The sequence below is a fragment of the Anabrus simplex genome, chromosome 1, assembly GCF_040414725.1.
Source record: "Anabrus simplex isolate iqAnaSimp1 chromosome 1, ASM4041472v1, whole genome shotgun sequence".
NCBI classification, from domain to species: domain Eukaryota; kingdom Metazoa; phylum Arthropoda; class Insecta; order Orthoptera; family Tettigoniidae; genus Anabrus; species Anabrus simplex.
Window position 1 is genome coordinate 988560678 of NC_090265.1, and position 20386 is coordinate 988581063.

General features: G+C 40.2%; 1 protein-coding gene across 4 annotated transcripts in view; it reads right to left on the reverse strand.

The window, feature by feature from the left end:
- sxc (O-linked N-acetylglucosamine (GlcNAc) transferase sxc) overlaps positions 1 to 20386 on the reverse strand; it is a 378462-nt gene that overhangs the window by 155052 nt on the left and 203024 nt on the right. For 3 of the 4 annotated variants that reach the window (XM_067136873.2, XM_067136875.2, XM_067136874.2), the window contains one exon: positions 3535 to 3624. In XM_067136873.2, the coding sequence (XP_066992974.1) occupies positions 3535 to 3624 (90 nt within the window). Of the gene's footprint in view, positions 1 to 3534; positions 3625 to 7851; positions 8354 to 20386 lie in introns of those variants that run through there. The other variant, XM_067136876.2, reaches the window with a different exon arrangement.

A 20386-nucleotide genomic window follows, 5' to 3' on the forward strand; every position in this document is an offset into this window, starting at 1 on the left:
CAAGCTCACAGCTGCGCGGCCCTAACAGCACGCCCAACTTACCCGGTATATATATATATATCTGTGGCTTGGTTCTGAAAGGGCCAATGTCAAAAATCCTGTTTTTGAGCTATGAGCATTTGAAGTTTTGCTTATAGTTTTCCAATTATTTTTTCAACAACTAACTTTAAATAACTTTATACTTTCTTTGTGGAAGTCACTTTATTAAACGCTAATCTTTTCTATCGTATTCTTTAAAAATCGCCAGGTCTCTAAACTTTATTGGTAATATAACAATACTGGCAAGGGCTTATTTAATTAAACGTTAACTGTTCGTTTAGTACTTAACAGAGACATTGGCCCTTTTAACATGTTGCAAGCCAGGATAAAAAGCGTTTGTATCAGTTAATATTTCAATTTCGATAAAAAAAAAAATGACATTGGCCCTTTTAAAACCAAGCCACAGATATATATACTAGCTGATATACCCGTGCTTCGCTACGGAATTCTACCTTGTATACAGAATTCTAGGTTAGGTCGTGTACACGTTGTGAGCAAGATTGTATTAAATTGCATAGCTCTTAATGTTACTTTGGAAACGCGACGGGGAAGTCTTTTCTCCTATGAAGACCTGCACCTGGCGAGCCGAACTCATTCTGGGATTTCCCAGCACTAAAAACCATACACCATTTATCAGATTTGATAAGAACACAAGGCAGGTTAGGAGACCTAATGACAAATTTGCTCCTTTACGAGAAATATTTCAATTTTTGAGTGACATATTTCCAAAGTACTGTACGGCTGGTAAAAACACTACCATAGATGAAATGCTTTCCCTGTATTGAGGTAGATGCCCATTTAAAGTCTTTTTGAAAGAAAAACCAGGTAAATGTGGGCCCCCAGCAGACTTCTTGCTGACTGTGACTATTGATACGTTCATAATATGGACGTTTATGCTGGCAAACAAGAAGAAACAACTCCTGAATCAAGAGGCCCTAGAGAACATGTCAGAAGGCTTGTTGTTCCAATAAAGGTCACAGGTCGGAATGTGACTACTGACCGGTTCTATACATCGGTCGAACTTAGTGAAGATCTGGACGAATGTAAAATGACTTTAGTTGGCACCATGAAAAATAATCGCAAACATATTCCTGAAGAACTGAAAACCATAACTAGAAGAGAATTGCACTCAAGCAAATTCGCAATCACTGACCCTCCATCTGGAAAACCACCCGTCACGTTAAGAGATGTATATTCCTAAACCTAAGAAGAACCTAAACATGCTGTCATCATATCAGGATGCCAAAGCTTCTGAAGATGGAAAAAAAAAAGACAGATATAAATTTATTTTGTAACTTGGCCAAAGGCTCTGTTGACAGCACTGATCAAATGGCCAGGAAGTATACTACTAAGAGAGGTACCCGTTGTTAGCCGTTATCAGTATTTTACACCCTAATTGATATTGCACGCATAAATTCTTATACACTGTACATTATGAATTTCCCAGACTGGTACGAAAAGAAAACAAACAGGCAGTGCTTTTATCTACAGGAACTGGAGTTACAACTAATGAAACCAAACGTGGAAGATCGTGCTCAACCATAATTGGATTGCAGAACAATATCATCATGTCAATGAAAGCCATCCTCAAGAAAATTACCAAAACAATGCAGAATCAGCAGCAGCCATCAGGGAAAGGGAGGTGCCATACATGTACCAAAGAGTGTTGCACCAAGTGTGAAAAAGTAAACAAATTAGCAAAAATGACCATAGTTTGTGGAAAATGCAACTTGTGTGTTTGCAGACAAACATATGCTATGAGTGTGTGAGGGAGGTGGATGAAACTGAATGAAGATGTCAACGATGTATAAGAATTTGTTCAAGTATTAACCTTCGTAAATTAATTTAAAATGTGTGCTTAAATTATGTATTTGTTTCTTATTATACAACATTTCTTACTTAATTTGCTTAATAAAGAACTAATACTTATACAAAAATTGTAAATACAACCATATGGGTAAAATATAATGGTGGACATTATTTAGCCCTCCCTTAGTCCAGCGTGTTACAAAAAAAGCTTGGTCCATCTAGGGTTAAAAAATGTCTTCAACTAAAACCAAACCAAACCCCATGGCACTACAACCCTTGAAGGGCCTTGGCCTACCAAGCGACTGCTGCTCAGCCCGAAGGCCTGCAGATTACGAGGGGTCGTGTGGTCAGCACGACGAATCCTCTCGGCCGTTATTCTTGGCTTTCTAGACCGGGGCCGCTATCTCACGGTCAGATAGCTCCTCAATTCTAATCACGTAGGCTGAGTGGACCTCGAACCAGCCCTCAGGTACAGGTAAAAATCCCTGACCTGGCCGGGAATCGAACCCGGGGCCTCCGGGTAAGAGGCAGGCACGCTACCCCTACACCACAGGGCCGGCATGTCTTCAACTAAACTGATATGTAAATGCAGATGACAATGCATCCTGAAGGGTGAAGATGAAGTTCTTGAGACATTCATTACACAGATGGAAGAATGTTTAGTAAAGTATCCAATTCGTTGAGCTTTAGGATCCAAACCATTTCATTTCACTGTTTACAAAGAGAATTTCCTTTCTTCCAAGCTGAACTGAAAAATGAAAACCTACAACCTGTTTTCCAGTCTTTGACCAGGTCAGGGATGTAATGAATGAATAAGATATAGGCTGTTATTACGATGGGGTCGCCACTCCCAAAGTGATTTATATTAATGAGTGATAGATGCTATGAAATGAGAATGGAGAGTGCTGCTGGAATGAAAGATGACAGGGAAAACCGGAGTACCCGGAGAAAAACCTATCCCTCCTCCGCTTTGTCCAGCACAAATCTCACATAGAGTGACCGGGATTTGAACCACGGTATCCAGTGGTGAGAGGCCGACGCGCTGCCGTCTGAGCCACGGAGGCTCTTCCAAGCTGAACTATCTTCTTGATTTCATTTAATGGTGAATTGGAAAATTAATTCAAAAACATTTACACTGATGTAGAAAAATACTTGTTCCCTCACAGAATTCAATATATTGTTTTAAATAACCTGGAAGTTTCTAAATCTATTTGTTTAGTTTTAACCTTTCCATATTACCATAGTTTATGCAGAAAGAGTATGAGTACTTTGAAAAGGGAGAAAACGTACTTGTGTTATGCAATGACCAGTAAGAGACTCAGCTGCCTTAGTGTATTTGCCATTAAGAAAAAACTTTTAAAAGAACTGATGAACTGTTCAAGGTCTGTGCAACAGCAATTCTGCCACCAAAAAAACTTGCCATTTACACAACTACTCTACTAAAAAATTTAAGGCAAGACATTCTGCCTACCCATTCATTATCTACTAGCTTCACCACTGTTGTGCAGGAAGAAATGCAGAGAATGTCCGGTATTTTGTTCCTTCAAGAGAAGAGGTACTGTATATTTTAATTAACAATTTCATATATTAAAGTATGTGAATGTGATAAATTCAGAAGGTGTTACAAGATATTCCTAACTTAAAACATACAACTCATGAAGTATCCTAAACAACTACTTTACTCACCCTTGCTCGTAGTAGACACAGGCAAGATTGCCATGGACGACAGCATTATTAGGACTGAGGTTAAGAGCTCGTAAGTATGCAGCAACAGCTCTGCAAAAAATACAAACACAATCATGTATACAAGTGTTATGAAAAAGCAATATACACATGTAGAGCTTTTATAACCATACAACAATTAAAAAATCTCAATGGCCTGTAATATGATAATTGCCCTACACAGAGCAGTAGGCAGTGTGGTTCAAAACTTCTAGCAGGAAACTGAATTTATCAACTACATATCCATCTCGTAGGGACTTTTAATGTCTACGTAATTCTGAAATTTATGAGTATGTTCATCATTCACTGCGTTTTTCACTGAAGAACCACTTAACTGAAAAACTATCATCTGTAAACAGCTCCAGATGTAACAAAAATGGCACATGAAACAATAAATGAAAATGGTATAATTAGACACAAATGTAACTTATAAAGCTTTCCAGTCTGTCAAACATACTCATTCAAAACATAATATATACAGTAACACTATAAAGTATCTGTAAAAATTACACACTATTGATTTTTTAAAATTACGGATATGTTATAGCGTTATGCATTATGTTTTGAACGTATGTGTTCGACAGACTGAAAAGCATTTCAGTTACATTAAGCTGACAATGGAAAGTACAGCCTCCTTTATAACAAAAATTACACATTAGCAGAAGACTTGTGCCTATTCAGTAAGTCAGTTGCTCCACAACCAACAGTAAATCATGAACTAAGCTGGTAGGGCACTATCACTGTTCCTGTGATGGCCACGGCAAACATGTTCTTCATTGTCTTCTTCCAATTCAATCTACTGCCTATTCATGAAACAAGCTGAAGGATCGCAATTTAGAACAAATGCATCCAGAAGAAAGTGCATGTCCAGTGATATACGACTAAAACTTTTCCCAAAATTCAAGAAATTTTCTTTCAGTGCAAATCAGGTTTGCATTTCAATACCACACACCAAAATTCACAGCCAATGCCCATATTATATGAAAGCTGGGCAAGAGTACAAATATGAGTGACAACATCCCAACTGAACTAGACTGTTATGATATCTCACTATTTTCTGTAATAAATTTTTCTTCATCACTTTTTTTTTTTTTTTTTTTTTTTGCTGGCAATGAAATTATGATTGAGGAAACAAAGAAAATGGTAAACGAACTACAATGTCACAAAGCAGCCATAACAGATCTAATTAAGATCTGATATGGTGAAATATATTGGGAGCTCGGGATCAAATAACTTCTTTATGGATTTGCATGGAATTGAGTAAGGTACTTTCTTGCTAGACAAAATCAATAATTGCACCTATCCATTAGCAAGGGAACAGGAACAGTATAACAGGCAAGGGGTTCACAGACATCTTATAAAAGAGGGTGCACTCAATGGTAGAGTAAATGAGATAAAGTCCAGCATGGTTTCAGATCACAAAGGAGCTGTAACGACAAGGTTTTTCAGTATGTGTAATGTAACTGAAAAATGCTACTAGAGAATACGTATGACTTAGTACCAAGCAAAAAGATGTTGGTCCTTTCCAAGAATTTTGGGATTAGGGGTAGGTTATTACAGGAAATGTAAGAACATGGTGAATATTGAAGGTAGAATGAGATCTTGGTTCAAAGGAGTAACAGGAATTAGACAGGGCTCTAAAGTTGTGTGCAGTTCTGAAAGGCATCAAATGGTACAGAGAGATTCGGTTTTGTGAAAACAGTAAGCAGTTTCCCTATGCCAATGTCTTGGCTTTAACAGCAGACTGTGCTAAAAACCTACAATGATATATCTTGGAGCTTGAAAAGAGGTGCAGCGAGTATAACATTAATCATTTTCAAGACTACAGTAATGTCAGTTCAAAAGAATCACAAAGGGATTGAATGCCAATAGCAAATATGAAACTGGAACGGGTGGATCATTTCAAGTACTTAAAGACGTGTATTTTCCAAGGATGGTAGTATAGAAACTGAAAATGCATCAAGGTAAATCAAAGCTAATGCAGTGAGGTTTCAGATGAAATTACCTTTACATCAGTCATATTACGAGAACAATTACTGGTACAAACAGGTGGGAACAATAGGAGAGTACCCACAAAGAAGATATGAAGGCTAAGGAAGGAATTAACTCGATGGATGAAGTTATGCGTATGAACCAGCTTCCGTGGGGAGGTCATGAGAGGAGAATGGAAGAGGATAGGTTACCTAGTATAAGAATGGACTTGGTCACTCGGGTAAGGGAAGCAGAGGTGATGATAAACGTTTGTTACTTTAAGGGGCAAAACAATGTGATTATCAGCTCTGAGTAGGAGACCAAAGCCACAATGGTAAGACTCAGATTTTTAATGATCGAATCGAAAGATAAGTGGTGTGGAACTAAATTGAGGCAGAAGAGCTAGGAGTAAACAGACGATTGGAGAGGCGCTTAGTTAATTCACAGAGGCTTTAGACTATATAGTAAAGACGTACATACATGAGTTACTTGGAGACTTCGTCCCTCATCATTTCTAAGTGAAAGTTATTCTGTTCAGATGTGTGTGGTGTTATTTTGTTATACAATGATGTAATCTCTAAAACTGATAACACAGCACGGCAACATTGTTAAGACAAAAATGAATGCACATTCAACTACATTCAAGTGCATATAAAATTTTTGTAAATGTTCAAGGTTGCTGAACAAAATTTAATCTAAATTGACTTTCAACCTATTAGGTCATGTTATGTACATTTAGTATGTTTTTAAGAGATGTTAAGTACAGAACAAAAAATGGCCAACCAGACACCAGTGGGATCCAAACCCACAACCACCCAATTTCACGTTGGTTGGCCACTTTTGTTCTGTACTTAACATCTCTTCAAAACGTACTAAATGCACATACCACCACTTAACAGGTTGAAAGTCAATTTTGATTACAATGCGGTCATGAAAATTCAACATTAATTGAAATGTAATCTATTTCTACTACACAGAATAAATCTGCTTATATCTTGCTGCAAAAAATTATATGTACGCTTGAAAAGAAAACACAATTTCAAAATATTGCATTTCTGAATAAAAATGAGCAAATATGGAGAACTTGGAAAAGTAAAATAAAAACAGAGAGATACTCAAGTATAATCAATTCTAATTTCAGGCTCTTAAATTTCTGCAATGTTTAAGAAATTAAAAACACCCTCACCTAATTTGCTGTACATTTAATATAAAAAAGATGTGAAAAACCAATATCAAATGAGAGAAGGTTCTTTCATCTTTCCAGTAATACCAATTATGAAACTATGCCACCAGAAACTGTACTGTAAATATTTGCAATGCATATCAAGTGAATGTAAAAAGGTTCATTCAACTTTCACATTCAACTTTCCAGTAATACCCACAAAACCAGAAACTGTACCTGTGAACATTTAAATTTGAAACAATGATATTAATGCTAAAAATGCAATGAAAAATCTTTATAATTCAAGCTCTATACAGCTTACACATTTTGAGAAGTCAAATGTTTGTCATTCTACAGATGCAGACCTGAAATGTTTGAACTCAGTTTTTGAATTTGTTTTCATTTATAGATGCAGGTGTGTGTTTTTTGTTCAATCTCAGAAGCACTTCACACCACTGAGAAATGTGCATCAACATGTACCAAAAGACAAAAATAAATATAAAAAATTTAAAATCTAAATGAAATTACATTTCCAATCAAAATAGAAACAATTCTCCAACATTGTCATTCTGAGGGTTGCAAGTAACTTCAATTAAAAGTTATCTTGGTTTTGCTCTTCAGAAGGAAAGGAACTAATGTAGTTTAATTTTCTTATGATAAAATTTGTATATGTGAATTTAAAATGCATTTAAAGCTATAAGGGAAAAATCACTGCACTTTAAACTTGGTGGGATTTCCATAACTTAGGGGTGTCATTCGATATGAAATTGCATACCACCATTCAATTGTATCTATTCACCAATCAGTTCAATCAGTACTAGATATATATCAAGAAGTTGTAAGATAGAATACAAGAGTGTTTTTGGTTTGTTTTTTCGGGAGAGGGAACAAAATATAATTCAGGTAATATAGAACTACTGATTATACGACGTCAGTACTTAAATACTGAAACGAAGATTTATATAGTTTTCATATGAATGATTTCTATGTCTTTTCTCATTAACACGAGAATAATAACATGTTGGCCTACACGCAGTTGGGTCAGTAATTTATTACGGTTCAACTGCACAATTCGCCGATTAATTTTTTTGTCAAGCTGTATGGAATATCGATATCGACTGACATCCCTAGCTATTTTATATTAGCACCTCTTGATGCAGCACTTAATCCAGGCGAAGCAGCAAGCCCGTCCGCTCGATGACGGCTCGTAGTCTGTGGCCGGCAGAGGCCGGTTGGGTAGGATGGTGATGATGGTGTATACGATGATGCACTGGTAGTCCATGGCATGATTCTATCGCTCGCCGCAGGTTCCAGCCATGCTACGCTACGTTACGTTACGTTACTCCTCCCCAATCACTCATACACATTTATCTGTTATGCAACAGTTTCTCGCTCAGCGTGAGCCCAAAATAAAAAGCACTGAGAAACCAGCTGCTTCATAGCCCCCATGTCCACTACAGCCTCAAATCACTATCTTCATGAGAACATTGCACGAGGCTCGATGACGTTCACTCGGCAAAACAGTCTCCCTTACATCACAGTTCAAGTTTGCCACGGAATTCCTTCTTTGAACATATTCAATTTTTCGAAGTCTAATATGATTATATAATGAGACGTGCTTCCCAATATTTATTTTCAAAGCAGTATTTATTGATGAAGATAAGCATACTGACCTAGAAAAGAATACATTTACGAAATGTAATACTTTTTCGATAAGCAAACATTACATTGAATTCCGGTATCAACGTTATTAAACTTCCCTCCTACAAATAACCCTAAGTAACTTCTCGGTCAATGAATACGCGAATGGGCACCACAATCGTATTATCAGGCCACAGTTCTGGGACAAAGCATGGTTATGATGATCCTAACCTATGAATATCCCTGTACCCACTTTAACAATTTAGATTAAAGTCCGCAAACATGCGGGGTTTGCAAAACCAACTTCTACATCAGAACGAAGAGAACCTAGATAATCCGTATGGTATATGAACTCCAATCAACCATCAGTCTAAAAGGAATGAAACTTTTCGCGCTACTCCTGTCCGTACTACGAAATAACACCACGTATGAGTTCTCAGCCCGAAGGCTCGTCGGAAACCCAACAGTTTCAGCCTTTAAGCTGAAATGTAAAAAGACAACCGAAATGACTGGTTATCAACGCAAGATGGGATGCCTTTCAATCACAGTCTTACTCAGAAATAGTGCACAAGCAACAGAGCAACATACTTTATCCCGTGAATCCAACTGGAATCAAGTTCCAGAGCTTCAGGGTAAGGTCAGTTAATGTGTGCAGTCTAAAACGGGAGTAAGAGAGTTTTGGAATCGCGAGAGAAATAACTCTTCTTTCGTTTGGCGACATGCCAAAACAATCCTTCAGGCGCGGTACTCAGAAATGGAGAATGGACGACATTTACTACTTTACATCAGAATAGCCAATGCAAACGAGACTACAGTATATACACAGAAAAATTCTGCTGTCTTGAGTTTCCCCATTAGGTTTCATTACTATTAACAGCAATACCACGCATTTAACGCCTCTGCAATTACTGTCTCTTCGCTGCAACACACACAAAAAAGCAGCCTCTCTAGCACAATCTTTAAGACCGGCTCTCGCTGCTTATAACTGTTCAGTTTCGCGCGCCAATTTGATGAAGTCGCCGCTGTTGCTTCATATGTGAGGCTTGGAATATCGTGGCCACAACTCCTTGTACATTGCACGGTGGTAGTGGTTACTATTCTAAGAGGGGCAACCATAGGTACTCTCTTAATACCAATCAGAGGAGAAAAGTGGAAGAATACGGTATCGGTAGAAGAAAAGGAAGGCAAGTTGTTGTACATCACGTGAAGTGTGGTTACCTGTGTGCTGTGATATCAGCACTGGCATGTGTATAATTCACTAGGATAAGGTTCGGGGATGAAGCGGTCGTGGCTAGTATATTAAATACCACCCCAGCCTTTTCCTGGAGTCATTTTTGGTGTAGGCTGAGTGAACCTCAGGGCCATGTGCACCTCCGGAAGTGGAAATCTCATTTCTTAAATTTTACGATCGGTCATGTACAAGCATTTCGGCAACATATCGATCATCTGCTGCTATTTCTTGATGCAAAGCAAAGTCATCTCCATACAGGCCATGAAAGCCCTTGGAGGGGTGGAAGGTAAAGGCTTCCACTATCCGTAACCTCGGTACTTAATGGGGCCGCCCGGCCGCCTTTGTCCCCAGGAATTACCCTGGTACTCATTTTTGGTGTAGGCTGAGTGAACCTCAGGGCCATGTGCACCTCCGGAAGTGGAAATCTCATTTCTTAAATTTTACGACTTCCTGACGGGGATTCGAACCCACGTCCTTCCAGGCGAACCGAGCACGCCTTTACCGTCTCGGCCAGGCAGCCCCTATTTCTTGATGGATGTAGTATTTTTCCATGTCCCTTGACGCAGGCTAGAGCAAAATGTAGTTTCATTTACGGCTGTGACTGTACGGAAGATGCTGAGGATATGGAGCTACGTAATGGCAAGGATTCGGATGTTCAGAAAAATCTTATTTTCCCCGGTTCTTTCGTTTTGGGTATTTTTTGGAATTAAACAGGGATTGGACGTTTCTGAGCAGATTTAGCCTAATTTTATATGGTATATAAATGGATCTTTTTACCATTTCTTAATTGTTTTGGTCATATCTAGGTCATTTTGGTTGTTTAAGGTAATATTTTTACATGGAAAAATGTGCTGTACTTGTAATGTGATGTCCGATATTGCTTGTGTAAATGTGTTTGTGGCATTGTGACTAAACTTGAAGCTTGGGCCTCAAAGCTGAATAGTTGACGTTTATTGTATCTATTATAGTCTTTGTTTACATCACTAGTTTTAGAATAACTTCCTTTCGAGCAAGACTTGCAGTGTGAATATTTAGTTCATTGGAATGTCACCCTTGTTAAGACACAAGGAAATACCATAAGGGCTTATCATCTTATCTGTCTTAGCACTTGTGATTCGTGACCACTTCAGGTAGCGCCTACTACCTTTCTCTCCCCACCTTTCAAAAAAATGTCAACACAGCCTATTTTCAAGGGTCCATAGTTACACGAGCAGTAATAGAGCTGATATAAAGATACCTAAAGAAAGCGTACTGGAAGTGTTACATTAAGAAATTTCGTTGAGTTCTCGACCAAATGGAAAATCCTCTTCTGCAAAGTTAAACTACTATAAAGCGTTTTATTGTGCCGCACTGCTAGACACAAAAATACTGAGATGAATTAATTGGGAATAAGAGGTATGCATTCTATTCTCAATGTTTTACTTCAATTAAATAATTTTTACCCACGGCGATTGTCAGCTCATTCTCAATTCCGATAACTAATACGATTTTCATTGGTGTGCGCAGTGATGTGGTCTCTATCATCACTGTGTAAGACTGCAATATTAATCAAAATATCTTGGATACATACCATAGTTTAATGATACTAGTGGAATGGAGTTAAAATAATAAGGAAACTAACTGAAGAAGTGCATTGATTGTATGTATGCATGTTGGGTAATCAGCCCGAAGGCTGGTTTGATCCTCTGCAGCTTCGCCAACAGCTGTCATAAATAGCCTAGGCGTCACTGAAGAGGCGTACTAGGGAAACGAGGAGTGAGGTAGTTTCCCGTTGCTTTCCTCACCGAGCCAGCAGTTGCTCTTACATATCAGTCTGCCAAGCCCACTGAAATGTATGCACCAACTGACCCTATGAGCGATATTTTCACACCATTCATAACAGGGACTGGCTGCATAAGGAATGGTATTACTAGCATCACGTATACCTCAGTCACTTTCATATCGTCAAAGCCAAGGATGAGACTGTGACAGGTCAATGAAAGTAACAAATTTGATATAGCCCATACCAGAAGACATAGTGCACTGTAAACACTACATCTCGCCAGCAAAGGCATATTGATTGTATAATGACTTGTATCTTCCGGTGGGCGCGCGGCCTCACACAATGCGGCAAATTCGTTTGTTTCCACTTGGCTCATGAACGTAGTTTTTCCCGCCTTGGGAGCCAAGGTATGCTATGTTCATTACATCACCACTAGCCTCGCCCTGCCACTAAATTTCAACTGAATTGATCGTTTATCTGCCTCTTGTCAGTAGGGATGGGCTGCGAACGGAGTCGCGAAGAGTCGGGACTGCTGCCTCTTGAACCGACACTCGACTCCAGTGATGCACTATGCTATCTAACAACTGTTTTCGGAACTGCTTGGAACTATAGTTCCACGTTCCTCCCTTGGTAACTTGTGATACGATGAATACAAGATGATTATTAGCCAGAGAACATTAAATATTGTTTTTGGTTATTATCATTGTTAATGTTGTAGGTCTATTTTGGCGACGATGATGATGGTGGTGACGCTAACAGTAGTGGTAATAATAATCTGACAGTATACTTTTAAATAAATGCGAATATTAACTTCAATGACGTAAAACAGAAAAAAGGCGAGTGATTTTACAACAAATATTTTACCAATAACTGTGCATCAGTCCGCCTCTGCGGTGTGGTGGTTAGTGTGATTAGCTGCCACCCCCGGAGGCCCAGGTTCGATTCCCGGCTCTGCCACGAAGTTTGATAAGTGGTACGGAGTCCACTCAGCCTCGGGAGGTCAAATTAGTAGAGATGGGTTCGATTCCTACCTCAGCCATCCTCGAAGTGGTTTTCCGTGGTTTCCCACTTCTCCAGGCAAATGCCGGGATGGTACCTAACTTATGGCCACGCCGCTTACTTCCCTCTTCCTTGTCTATCCCTGCCAATATTCCCAACCTCCAACAAGGCCCCTGTTCAACATAGCAGGTGAGGCCGCCTAGGCGAGGTACTGGTCATTCTCCCCAGTTGTATCCCCCGGCCCAATGTCTCACTCTCCAGGACAATGCCCTTGAGGCGGTAGAGGTGGGATCCCTCGCTGAGTCCGAGGAAAAAAAACAACCCTGGAGGGTAAACAGATTAAGTAAGTAAGTATTGTGCATCATATAAGCCGCCTCCGCAGTCTATGGAGGCCCCGGAATCGATTCCGGCCAGGCTAGGGATTTTTACCTGTATCTCAGATTCCGTGATGATGGTTAAACGCGCGCGAATTATATACGGGCGTCATTGATATAGTTTATCCGTGAAACGTCTCTTGTGGGACGATTATTATTCAGTGTTCATTATCGTACTGTACTGCCATCAACATGTGTGGGAGGCTTCGTTCACAGTGTTTATTTTTAATGGTTTCATCTATGTTCGAAATATGTTAGTGGCTTTACCCAAATTAGATTTGTTTTATCTTTTATGTGCAATTCATAATGATTTACCATCGATATTTGTTTATCAGTTCCCTGATCACGGCAAATAAACACGTGAAATGAAATGCCCGTGGTCTACTATGTCGATACTTTCTGACTTGACACGTTTTATTTTATTTCAACTACACCATTACGCTTGTTGTCTTCGTTAACGATACCGTACTTCATTCTACAATACTCTTAAAAATCCCAATGGAAAAATGAGCAGAAACATGTACAATATTTTCCGCGCTTCGACATGCTAGCGGCCCCGCAATGCGCATCAGGTTAACTTGGAGTCGATGGCGTCGATACTCTCGATTCCAGGCTTCAGTCGCGCCCATCCCTACTTGTCAGTCGTCTATGAGCTGCGGGACAGTCATGTTGATATATAGGCCTACCTGCCAAAGGAAAATCGCCAGAAAAAAGGAGACAGGATATTTTGCAGAATGATGAACTAACCTTCAAGACATGGTGTGAAGGAGATAAGATATCAAATTATGAGGACTTGCTGGGTAAGTTAACAACCGTAAACTTGTAGGCCGTGGCTGTAGAAGCTGACAGGTACCATGACGCCGCGCCGCACTGAGTGCAACAGCGCTCGCTCCCGTCGTTTCTTTCACACTTGCTGTAAGACATGCTCGCTCCGTATGTGCTTGTTTTCAGTTCATGTAGCTCGTCCGCCTTTTCTCTTCCTCCTACGCTGATTTTTATTACGAGTTGGAGTGTTCCCTAGCCGTGCCAATAAGCAAAATCAGGCCAGACACCAAACTGGAAGTCTGGCCTCCCTCACCATGCCAAACTGTGTACTACCAGGCGTAGATCTTTCCTTCACAGATGCAGCCCTATGCAGATACCTCAAGAACGAAGGCGTTCCAGTACTAAACCAAAGCCGAATTCTGGTGAACTTCACACCCACCGACCGAGTTCTTATACAACTCGCTACAGAGGAAATAGTCCAAAAGGCCACAGGATGAAGCATGTACATAAATGGAACTCCACGCTTCGCAGAGCCATGTCAACCTCATATGGAAAACGACTTTGGACCGGACCCGGGCACCAAGCCACCCCGACAGTCTCAGCAACCAACAACAAGGCCACCTCCTCCATATACTCCACCACCCCACCCGCTGACCCATCTATACACCACTCCCATTACCACCATCGCTACTTCTCCCGCCCACACATCCCTCAGTACTCCCATAACCACCTCAGTGATGACCCACTCCTCCCCTATCATGATGTCTCCTATTACCCCCTCCCCTCAATATCCACTCCGGCCGCCAGATGAAGATCAAGCCTCCAGCATAACAACAGAGACAGGAAGACAGACACCTCCACCAGCTCCCGAGTCCAACAGGACATCTCCACTAGCGCCCGAGTCCACTAACAGCTGTGTCGTCCGTGGAGTCAACCCAGCCATACCAGCCGAATTAATCTTCCTCGAAATTCAGCGCTCAGGAATACAGCTGAAGAAAGCAGTCCGGATACACAACACAGCCGGGCCCACCTACATGGTGCGGCTTCTACTCAAACCTCAAGATGCCCAACTCCTCATTCAACAAGGGATACAATTTTTCAGAAGGCGCTACAGGGTGGAAGCTACCCGCTCACCTCTTCAACCTACCACCCGCCCTAACCCACCTCGCAACCGTCCCCGTCACCCCTCCCAACACCACCTACCGAATTCAACTAGCAATTCCCACCTTCTCCACCTCCACTCGCATCCCTAGCCAACATAACCCTCTTTTACCAACAAACCCTAACCCTCCTACTCCCTAGCAGCTGAACTCCAAATAAACACCAATTGTAACTCAATAATTGTTACATGTAATGTATCTCATAATTGTAACCTAATAATTTGTAATGTATTCTAAATATATCTAATACAAAGCACAGGAGCAGAACTGGACCCTTAGCCAAGAGGCCATTCCTCCACATCCCCTTAAAAACAAAGCTCCTATTTTTTTCTCTTCCAACTTCTACAATCCCCAAACCCCGCCAAATCTCCTGGCCAGAGAGAAGGCGTAACCTTCTAGGTGGCCCGCCCCTTCCCTTCGGGAAGGGGAAAGAAAACATTCCCCTTGGTCCTTCTCTTTCTCTGATTCGTGTAACTTCACGCTGTGAGCGTTCCAATATTTTCATTTCAATCGGCAAATATGTTTCGGATCGAATTCATTACCGTAAATATAGGAGATCCCTTTTGTTTTGTCCACGAATTGTTTCTTGATCGAAACAAACATTCCAAAGTTACTACTTATGTACGGTATTTCTTTGGAAAGGGCTGAAAGACTGACAACTGTGGAGGACATTCGTCAAGTTCTTCTAGAGCTTTTCGATGATCCAGATCTTCAAACCGAATTCCGCGACACGAGACGACGATCGCGGACACGTAGTTGTGGTAGAGGAGGAAGAAGATAATGATACGGACCAGTCAGTGGATTCGGGAGCAGGTGAACCTGACAACGACGGAGATTATTTCAGATTTTATTTAGGTTCAGACTTAATACAATCTGGTGTAGCAAACCGGTTATTGAACTAGCAACACTACGTCGAGAAATATAATAACTTTTTTCGGTCCAAAACGAGTTGCAAGGGATACTACAACTGAATTTGATACCTTTCTAAAATTTCTTGATTTTGATATAACTGACAATATTGTTTCATGCACTAATATTATTAACAAATTGCGCTTCACCATCGAATTTGTGCATGCGTGAGTGCGTGTGACAGACACTGCAATGATACGAGAACAGAAATGGCCCTTTTTGGGGTTTTGTTCCTGATCGGAGTGAAAAAATAAAAGCACATCAATGCTGAGGAACTATGGAAAGTAGGCGGCACTGATATGCCTATAACTTACTAAGATCGGTATTCAGTATCAAGCAGTTTCGTTTTTGATGAGAGCCCTTCGATTCGATAATGTGCACACTCGTCAAGAACGACAACAATGTGATAAGTTAACAAACAGCTATTAGGGAATTGCATGCAAGATTCCTCAATAATTGCATGGCTCACCCGAACAACGTTGTAACCGACAAATTTCGTGAAAGTGAGATTTATGTGGAATAACGTTTTACTTGCTATGGTGGGCATATTCGCGAAATATTAGGCTTTAAATAATTAAATTGGTAGCACTGTTTGAATTTGAAAATAGCGCTGAGAAGAACAAAGAAACTGCAGGCAAAATGGTGGGTCAGTTAGATGTGTCACATCGGCTGATGAAAAAAAGGTTAAATAACGAGAAAGAAGGTAGATATCACTGAGCTCGTGGAAAGAAAATATTCGCAAACGTCTTCGGGATAGTGGGTGTCCATATATCTCTCCAAGAGAAAGCAGCCCGTACCTGGAAAATTCCCTCGACATGCAGTGAGTAGAACAACGTTGCAACTAACCTACAATATTTTATTATGTTGTTTTGCGAATCAGACGTAATGACTAGTTTATTCTGATAATTATTTAAACAAAAGGGTCTGCTAATGATATTAACTAATTAATAAACTGCAGTTATATAGTAATGCATACAATTTGATTGCACGTGAAGCATAACCTCTTTCATTGTTATAGGAAAGCATCTCTCGTCGTTCTCTTCAGTGCGAGCAACTGAATTGAAGTGATGAGAAGATAGCATTTTATGAATTCTACAATTATGATAATCAAACAAGACTTCTTGCACAGCAATGTGTAGAGTTGGTCGATATTAAACGTCGGTCAACTAGTGCTGATATTTCACACCGTCAGCGCAGCGTGAGATATATGTGTACAGAAAATGGTAAATTGCGTGTTTGTCAAAAGACACTATGCGACACACTGAAGATTACTGCCCTGCGATTGCAAATTCTACTGGAGAAAAAAAAGTTGCGAAAGCCTCTAGAAGACAAGCGTGGGAAACACTAATAGGTCATATAAGATACCACATGTTACTAAATCGTTAATAAGACAGCACATAGAGTCTTTTCCAAAACAAAAGAACCATTACTCAAGACATGAACGTGAAAGGTTTTCCTTAAATCCTGATCTGACATTAAGAAAAATGCAAACTTTTCTGTGTGCAGTACCCAGAAGTTGAGTGTAAAGTAGGCCTACCTATAGGGATATATTTAAAAAGTCTGACTTTAAGCTGAGATTTGGCCTTCCAAGATCCGATGCTTGTGCTTACTGCGATCGTCTTTTTATTCGCCTCATTTCAGCAGAATCGAATTATGAAATGCAGAAAATAGTGGAGGAATGTCAACTACACCATCGCACATCTGAGGCAGCATATAAATCTTTGGCAGCTGATACTGCTGTTAGTAAGGAAAATAAGGGTGTTATAGTGCTTTGTGTTGACTTAGAACAAGTTTTATTCTGTCCCAATTTGCATTATTCATCTATATTTTACCAAAGACAGTACCCCTGCTATAACCTTTCTATCCACAATACTGGCAATTATACAGCTTGTATGTGCTTCTGGCATGAAAGCATAGCCAAAAGGGGTTTAGTTGAGGTTTCTTCTTCAATACTGAAGTATATTAGAGAGACTTTCCAACCACTGAAAACAGGAGAATCAAGGCATCTCATTCTGCAGTCAGATAGATGCACAGGCCAAAACCATAACTGGCAGATTATTGCTCTCTTGCAACATTTAATACTGCAGAAGTATTTCTCTATTGTTGAACAGAAATTTCTAATCACTGGTCATAGCTTCCTAACCTGTGACCAGGATTTTGCCTTAGTGGAAAAGAAGAAAAAATCAGCAAAAATGTATGAGAACGTAATGACTGGGTGGAAGCCATAGCCAACTCTAGCTCCCATTTATTAGTCTGTGTCATGGAAAAGGAAAATTTTAAAGATATGAGCATAGCTGAAAATTATTTCAGTAAGGATTCAATTTAAGATAATGGGATATGTTTGGCTCCAAATCATGAATGTTTTTTTTTTTTTTTTTTTTTTTTTTGCTAGGGGCTTTACGTCGCGCCGACACAGATAGGTCTTATGGCGACGATGGGATAGGACAGGCCTAGGAGTTGGAAGGAAGCGGCCGTGGCCTTAATTAAGGTACAGCCCCAGCATTTGCCTGGTGTGAAAATGGGAAACCACGGAAAACCATTTTCAGGGCTGCCGATAGTGGGATTCGAACCTACTATCTCCCGGATGCAAGCTCACAGCCGCGCGCCTCTACGCGCACGGCCAACTCGCCCGGTAATCATGAATGATGACCCACCAACCATTCATGAAAGGAAAATTCACAATATTCTTCAGCCGTGGATTAGTCAGAGTATTGCGAAGAAAACGAGACGAACTGATTACAGAAATTTGCCTCCAGTGAATCTCCACAGTTTTCCAAACGTGTATTCAGGGCATCTGCCTATTACAGCTGCAAAGAAGGACCCACTGGATATGTGTAGATACATTCAGTTAAATCTATAAAATTTTATGAGGACCTGCTCTCATTAAATTACATTTGCAGAATTTTCAGCATGTTTTTATTTCTTATTAGTGACAAAATGTAATTGTGATGGTTTTTTTTTGTTTCTGACATGCCTATCATAATAAGATATTTACTGATAATTATGACACTGTAACTAAGGGGATTACATTAACAGCTGGTAATGTATCTTTGTCACAACATTGTTCTATTTTTAAAAGATTTAATGCAATATTTTTATCAAAACGTAATTGTTGTGTGAATAGAATAATTACAACTTTTATATGAGCATAAAGTATAGCTAGCAGCAATTAGTTTGGAATTCTTTCAATATAAACAGTCAAATATTTCTCCCATCTCCCGTAAAATTTTCATTTTGTCAGTTACAACATTGTTCAGGTGAGCCATTCAACTGTCAACTTAATTATTCGCATAGTGAGTTCGTTACAGTAAAAGAAATGCTCGTTGGATTTCGAGGGCGCTGTGGTTTCGTGCAGTATATACCAAACAAACCGGCCAAATATGGCATCAAAATATAAGCCATGTGTGACAGTAAAATAAATTACACATTTAATTTTGAGCCGTATTCCGGATTTCAGAAACCAGGTCTTACTGAGACATCCAATAAACCATTTGACACTGTAAAAAGATTGGCTGCTTCGATACAAAATTCGAACCGAAACGTTACTACCGACAACTATTACTCCAGTTATAAGTTGTTAACACATCTTCACATTTTTGGGTACTCTTAAAAAGAACAAAAGAGAAATGCCACCTGAGTTAGCAAAATAAGAGCTCTGAAGTCTTGTATGTTTGGGCTCCAGTACAACATGACAAAATCTACACGGGGTGTTATTTTTGTCAGCTATGCACGATTGCGATGAAATTGACAAGAACACCAATAAGGTAGTCGGGAACCTTGATGGGAGGAGTCGACACAGTAGCTCAAACGTCAGCATCTTACTCGACTTCTCAAACCACAAGATTATGGCCATTAGCTGTATTTTTGCGCTATATGGATATAACAGAAATAAATTTGATGATCATTTTCTTTGGAAATAATCCCGAGAAATTGCGAAGGAGGTCTTTCCTGACTGACCTGTCTTTTGAGTTGATGGGAAGCCACCTTCGACTGAGAGCAGCCGTGAAAAATGCCTGTCAAAGGATGTCAGCTTGTTTTTGGCGAAGTATCGTGAGCCACCAGCTCCCACGCTTATGGAAGAGAGGCGAACCAGACCCTGTCATCTTTGTGGTCGTCACAAGCGGAATAATATAACCTTCAAGTGCAAAAAAGTGCCTTACATGTCTGCAAGAATCATAGTATTTGGAACGTAATTTGTTTCACGTCCCCACACGCTGCAACCGTTGTGGTGATCACCACCACCACCACCACTCCGTCTGCAAGGTTCCTAGAGATCGGACGAAGTGTGCGAATTGTCTCGGCAATCACGCAACTTCATACCCCTGTTGCCCCTACTTCAAAAACGCAATCAAAGCACATTACGCTAGCCATCAACAAAACTTTCGACCTCAAACAGTCTCTCAACAACCCCCGTCTCTACTAAGCCTCAAACTCCCCCACACCCACACATCCACCCTCCGTCACATCTCTTCAGTAGTAACAACCAAAGTTCACTCACCTAACCATAGAACTACTGAAGTCATTGCTTTCTCTCCTAACAAATTCATCCTAAATCCAGAACCCATCTCCTTTGCCCCCTTAAACACTGCATACCCCAACAATCGCCTGGCATCCCTAGCAGTCTCTTGTAGCCCTCGCAAACGGACCAGTACAGATGGCACATTCCTTCGTAACCATGCACTAAAGCTTGAATAGCCCCTTTCCCTATAAAAAGACTTTGTCATGATCATAAGTAGAATTTCGCCTTCAACACCACATCTCAACCACTTCACACATTGCACCTCCTACCCTTCCAAATCACCGGAAGCATAAAATAAATTTCCGACACTGGTGAAGATGGTA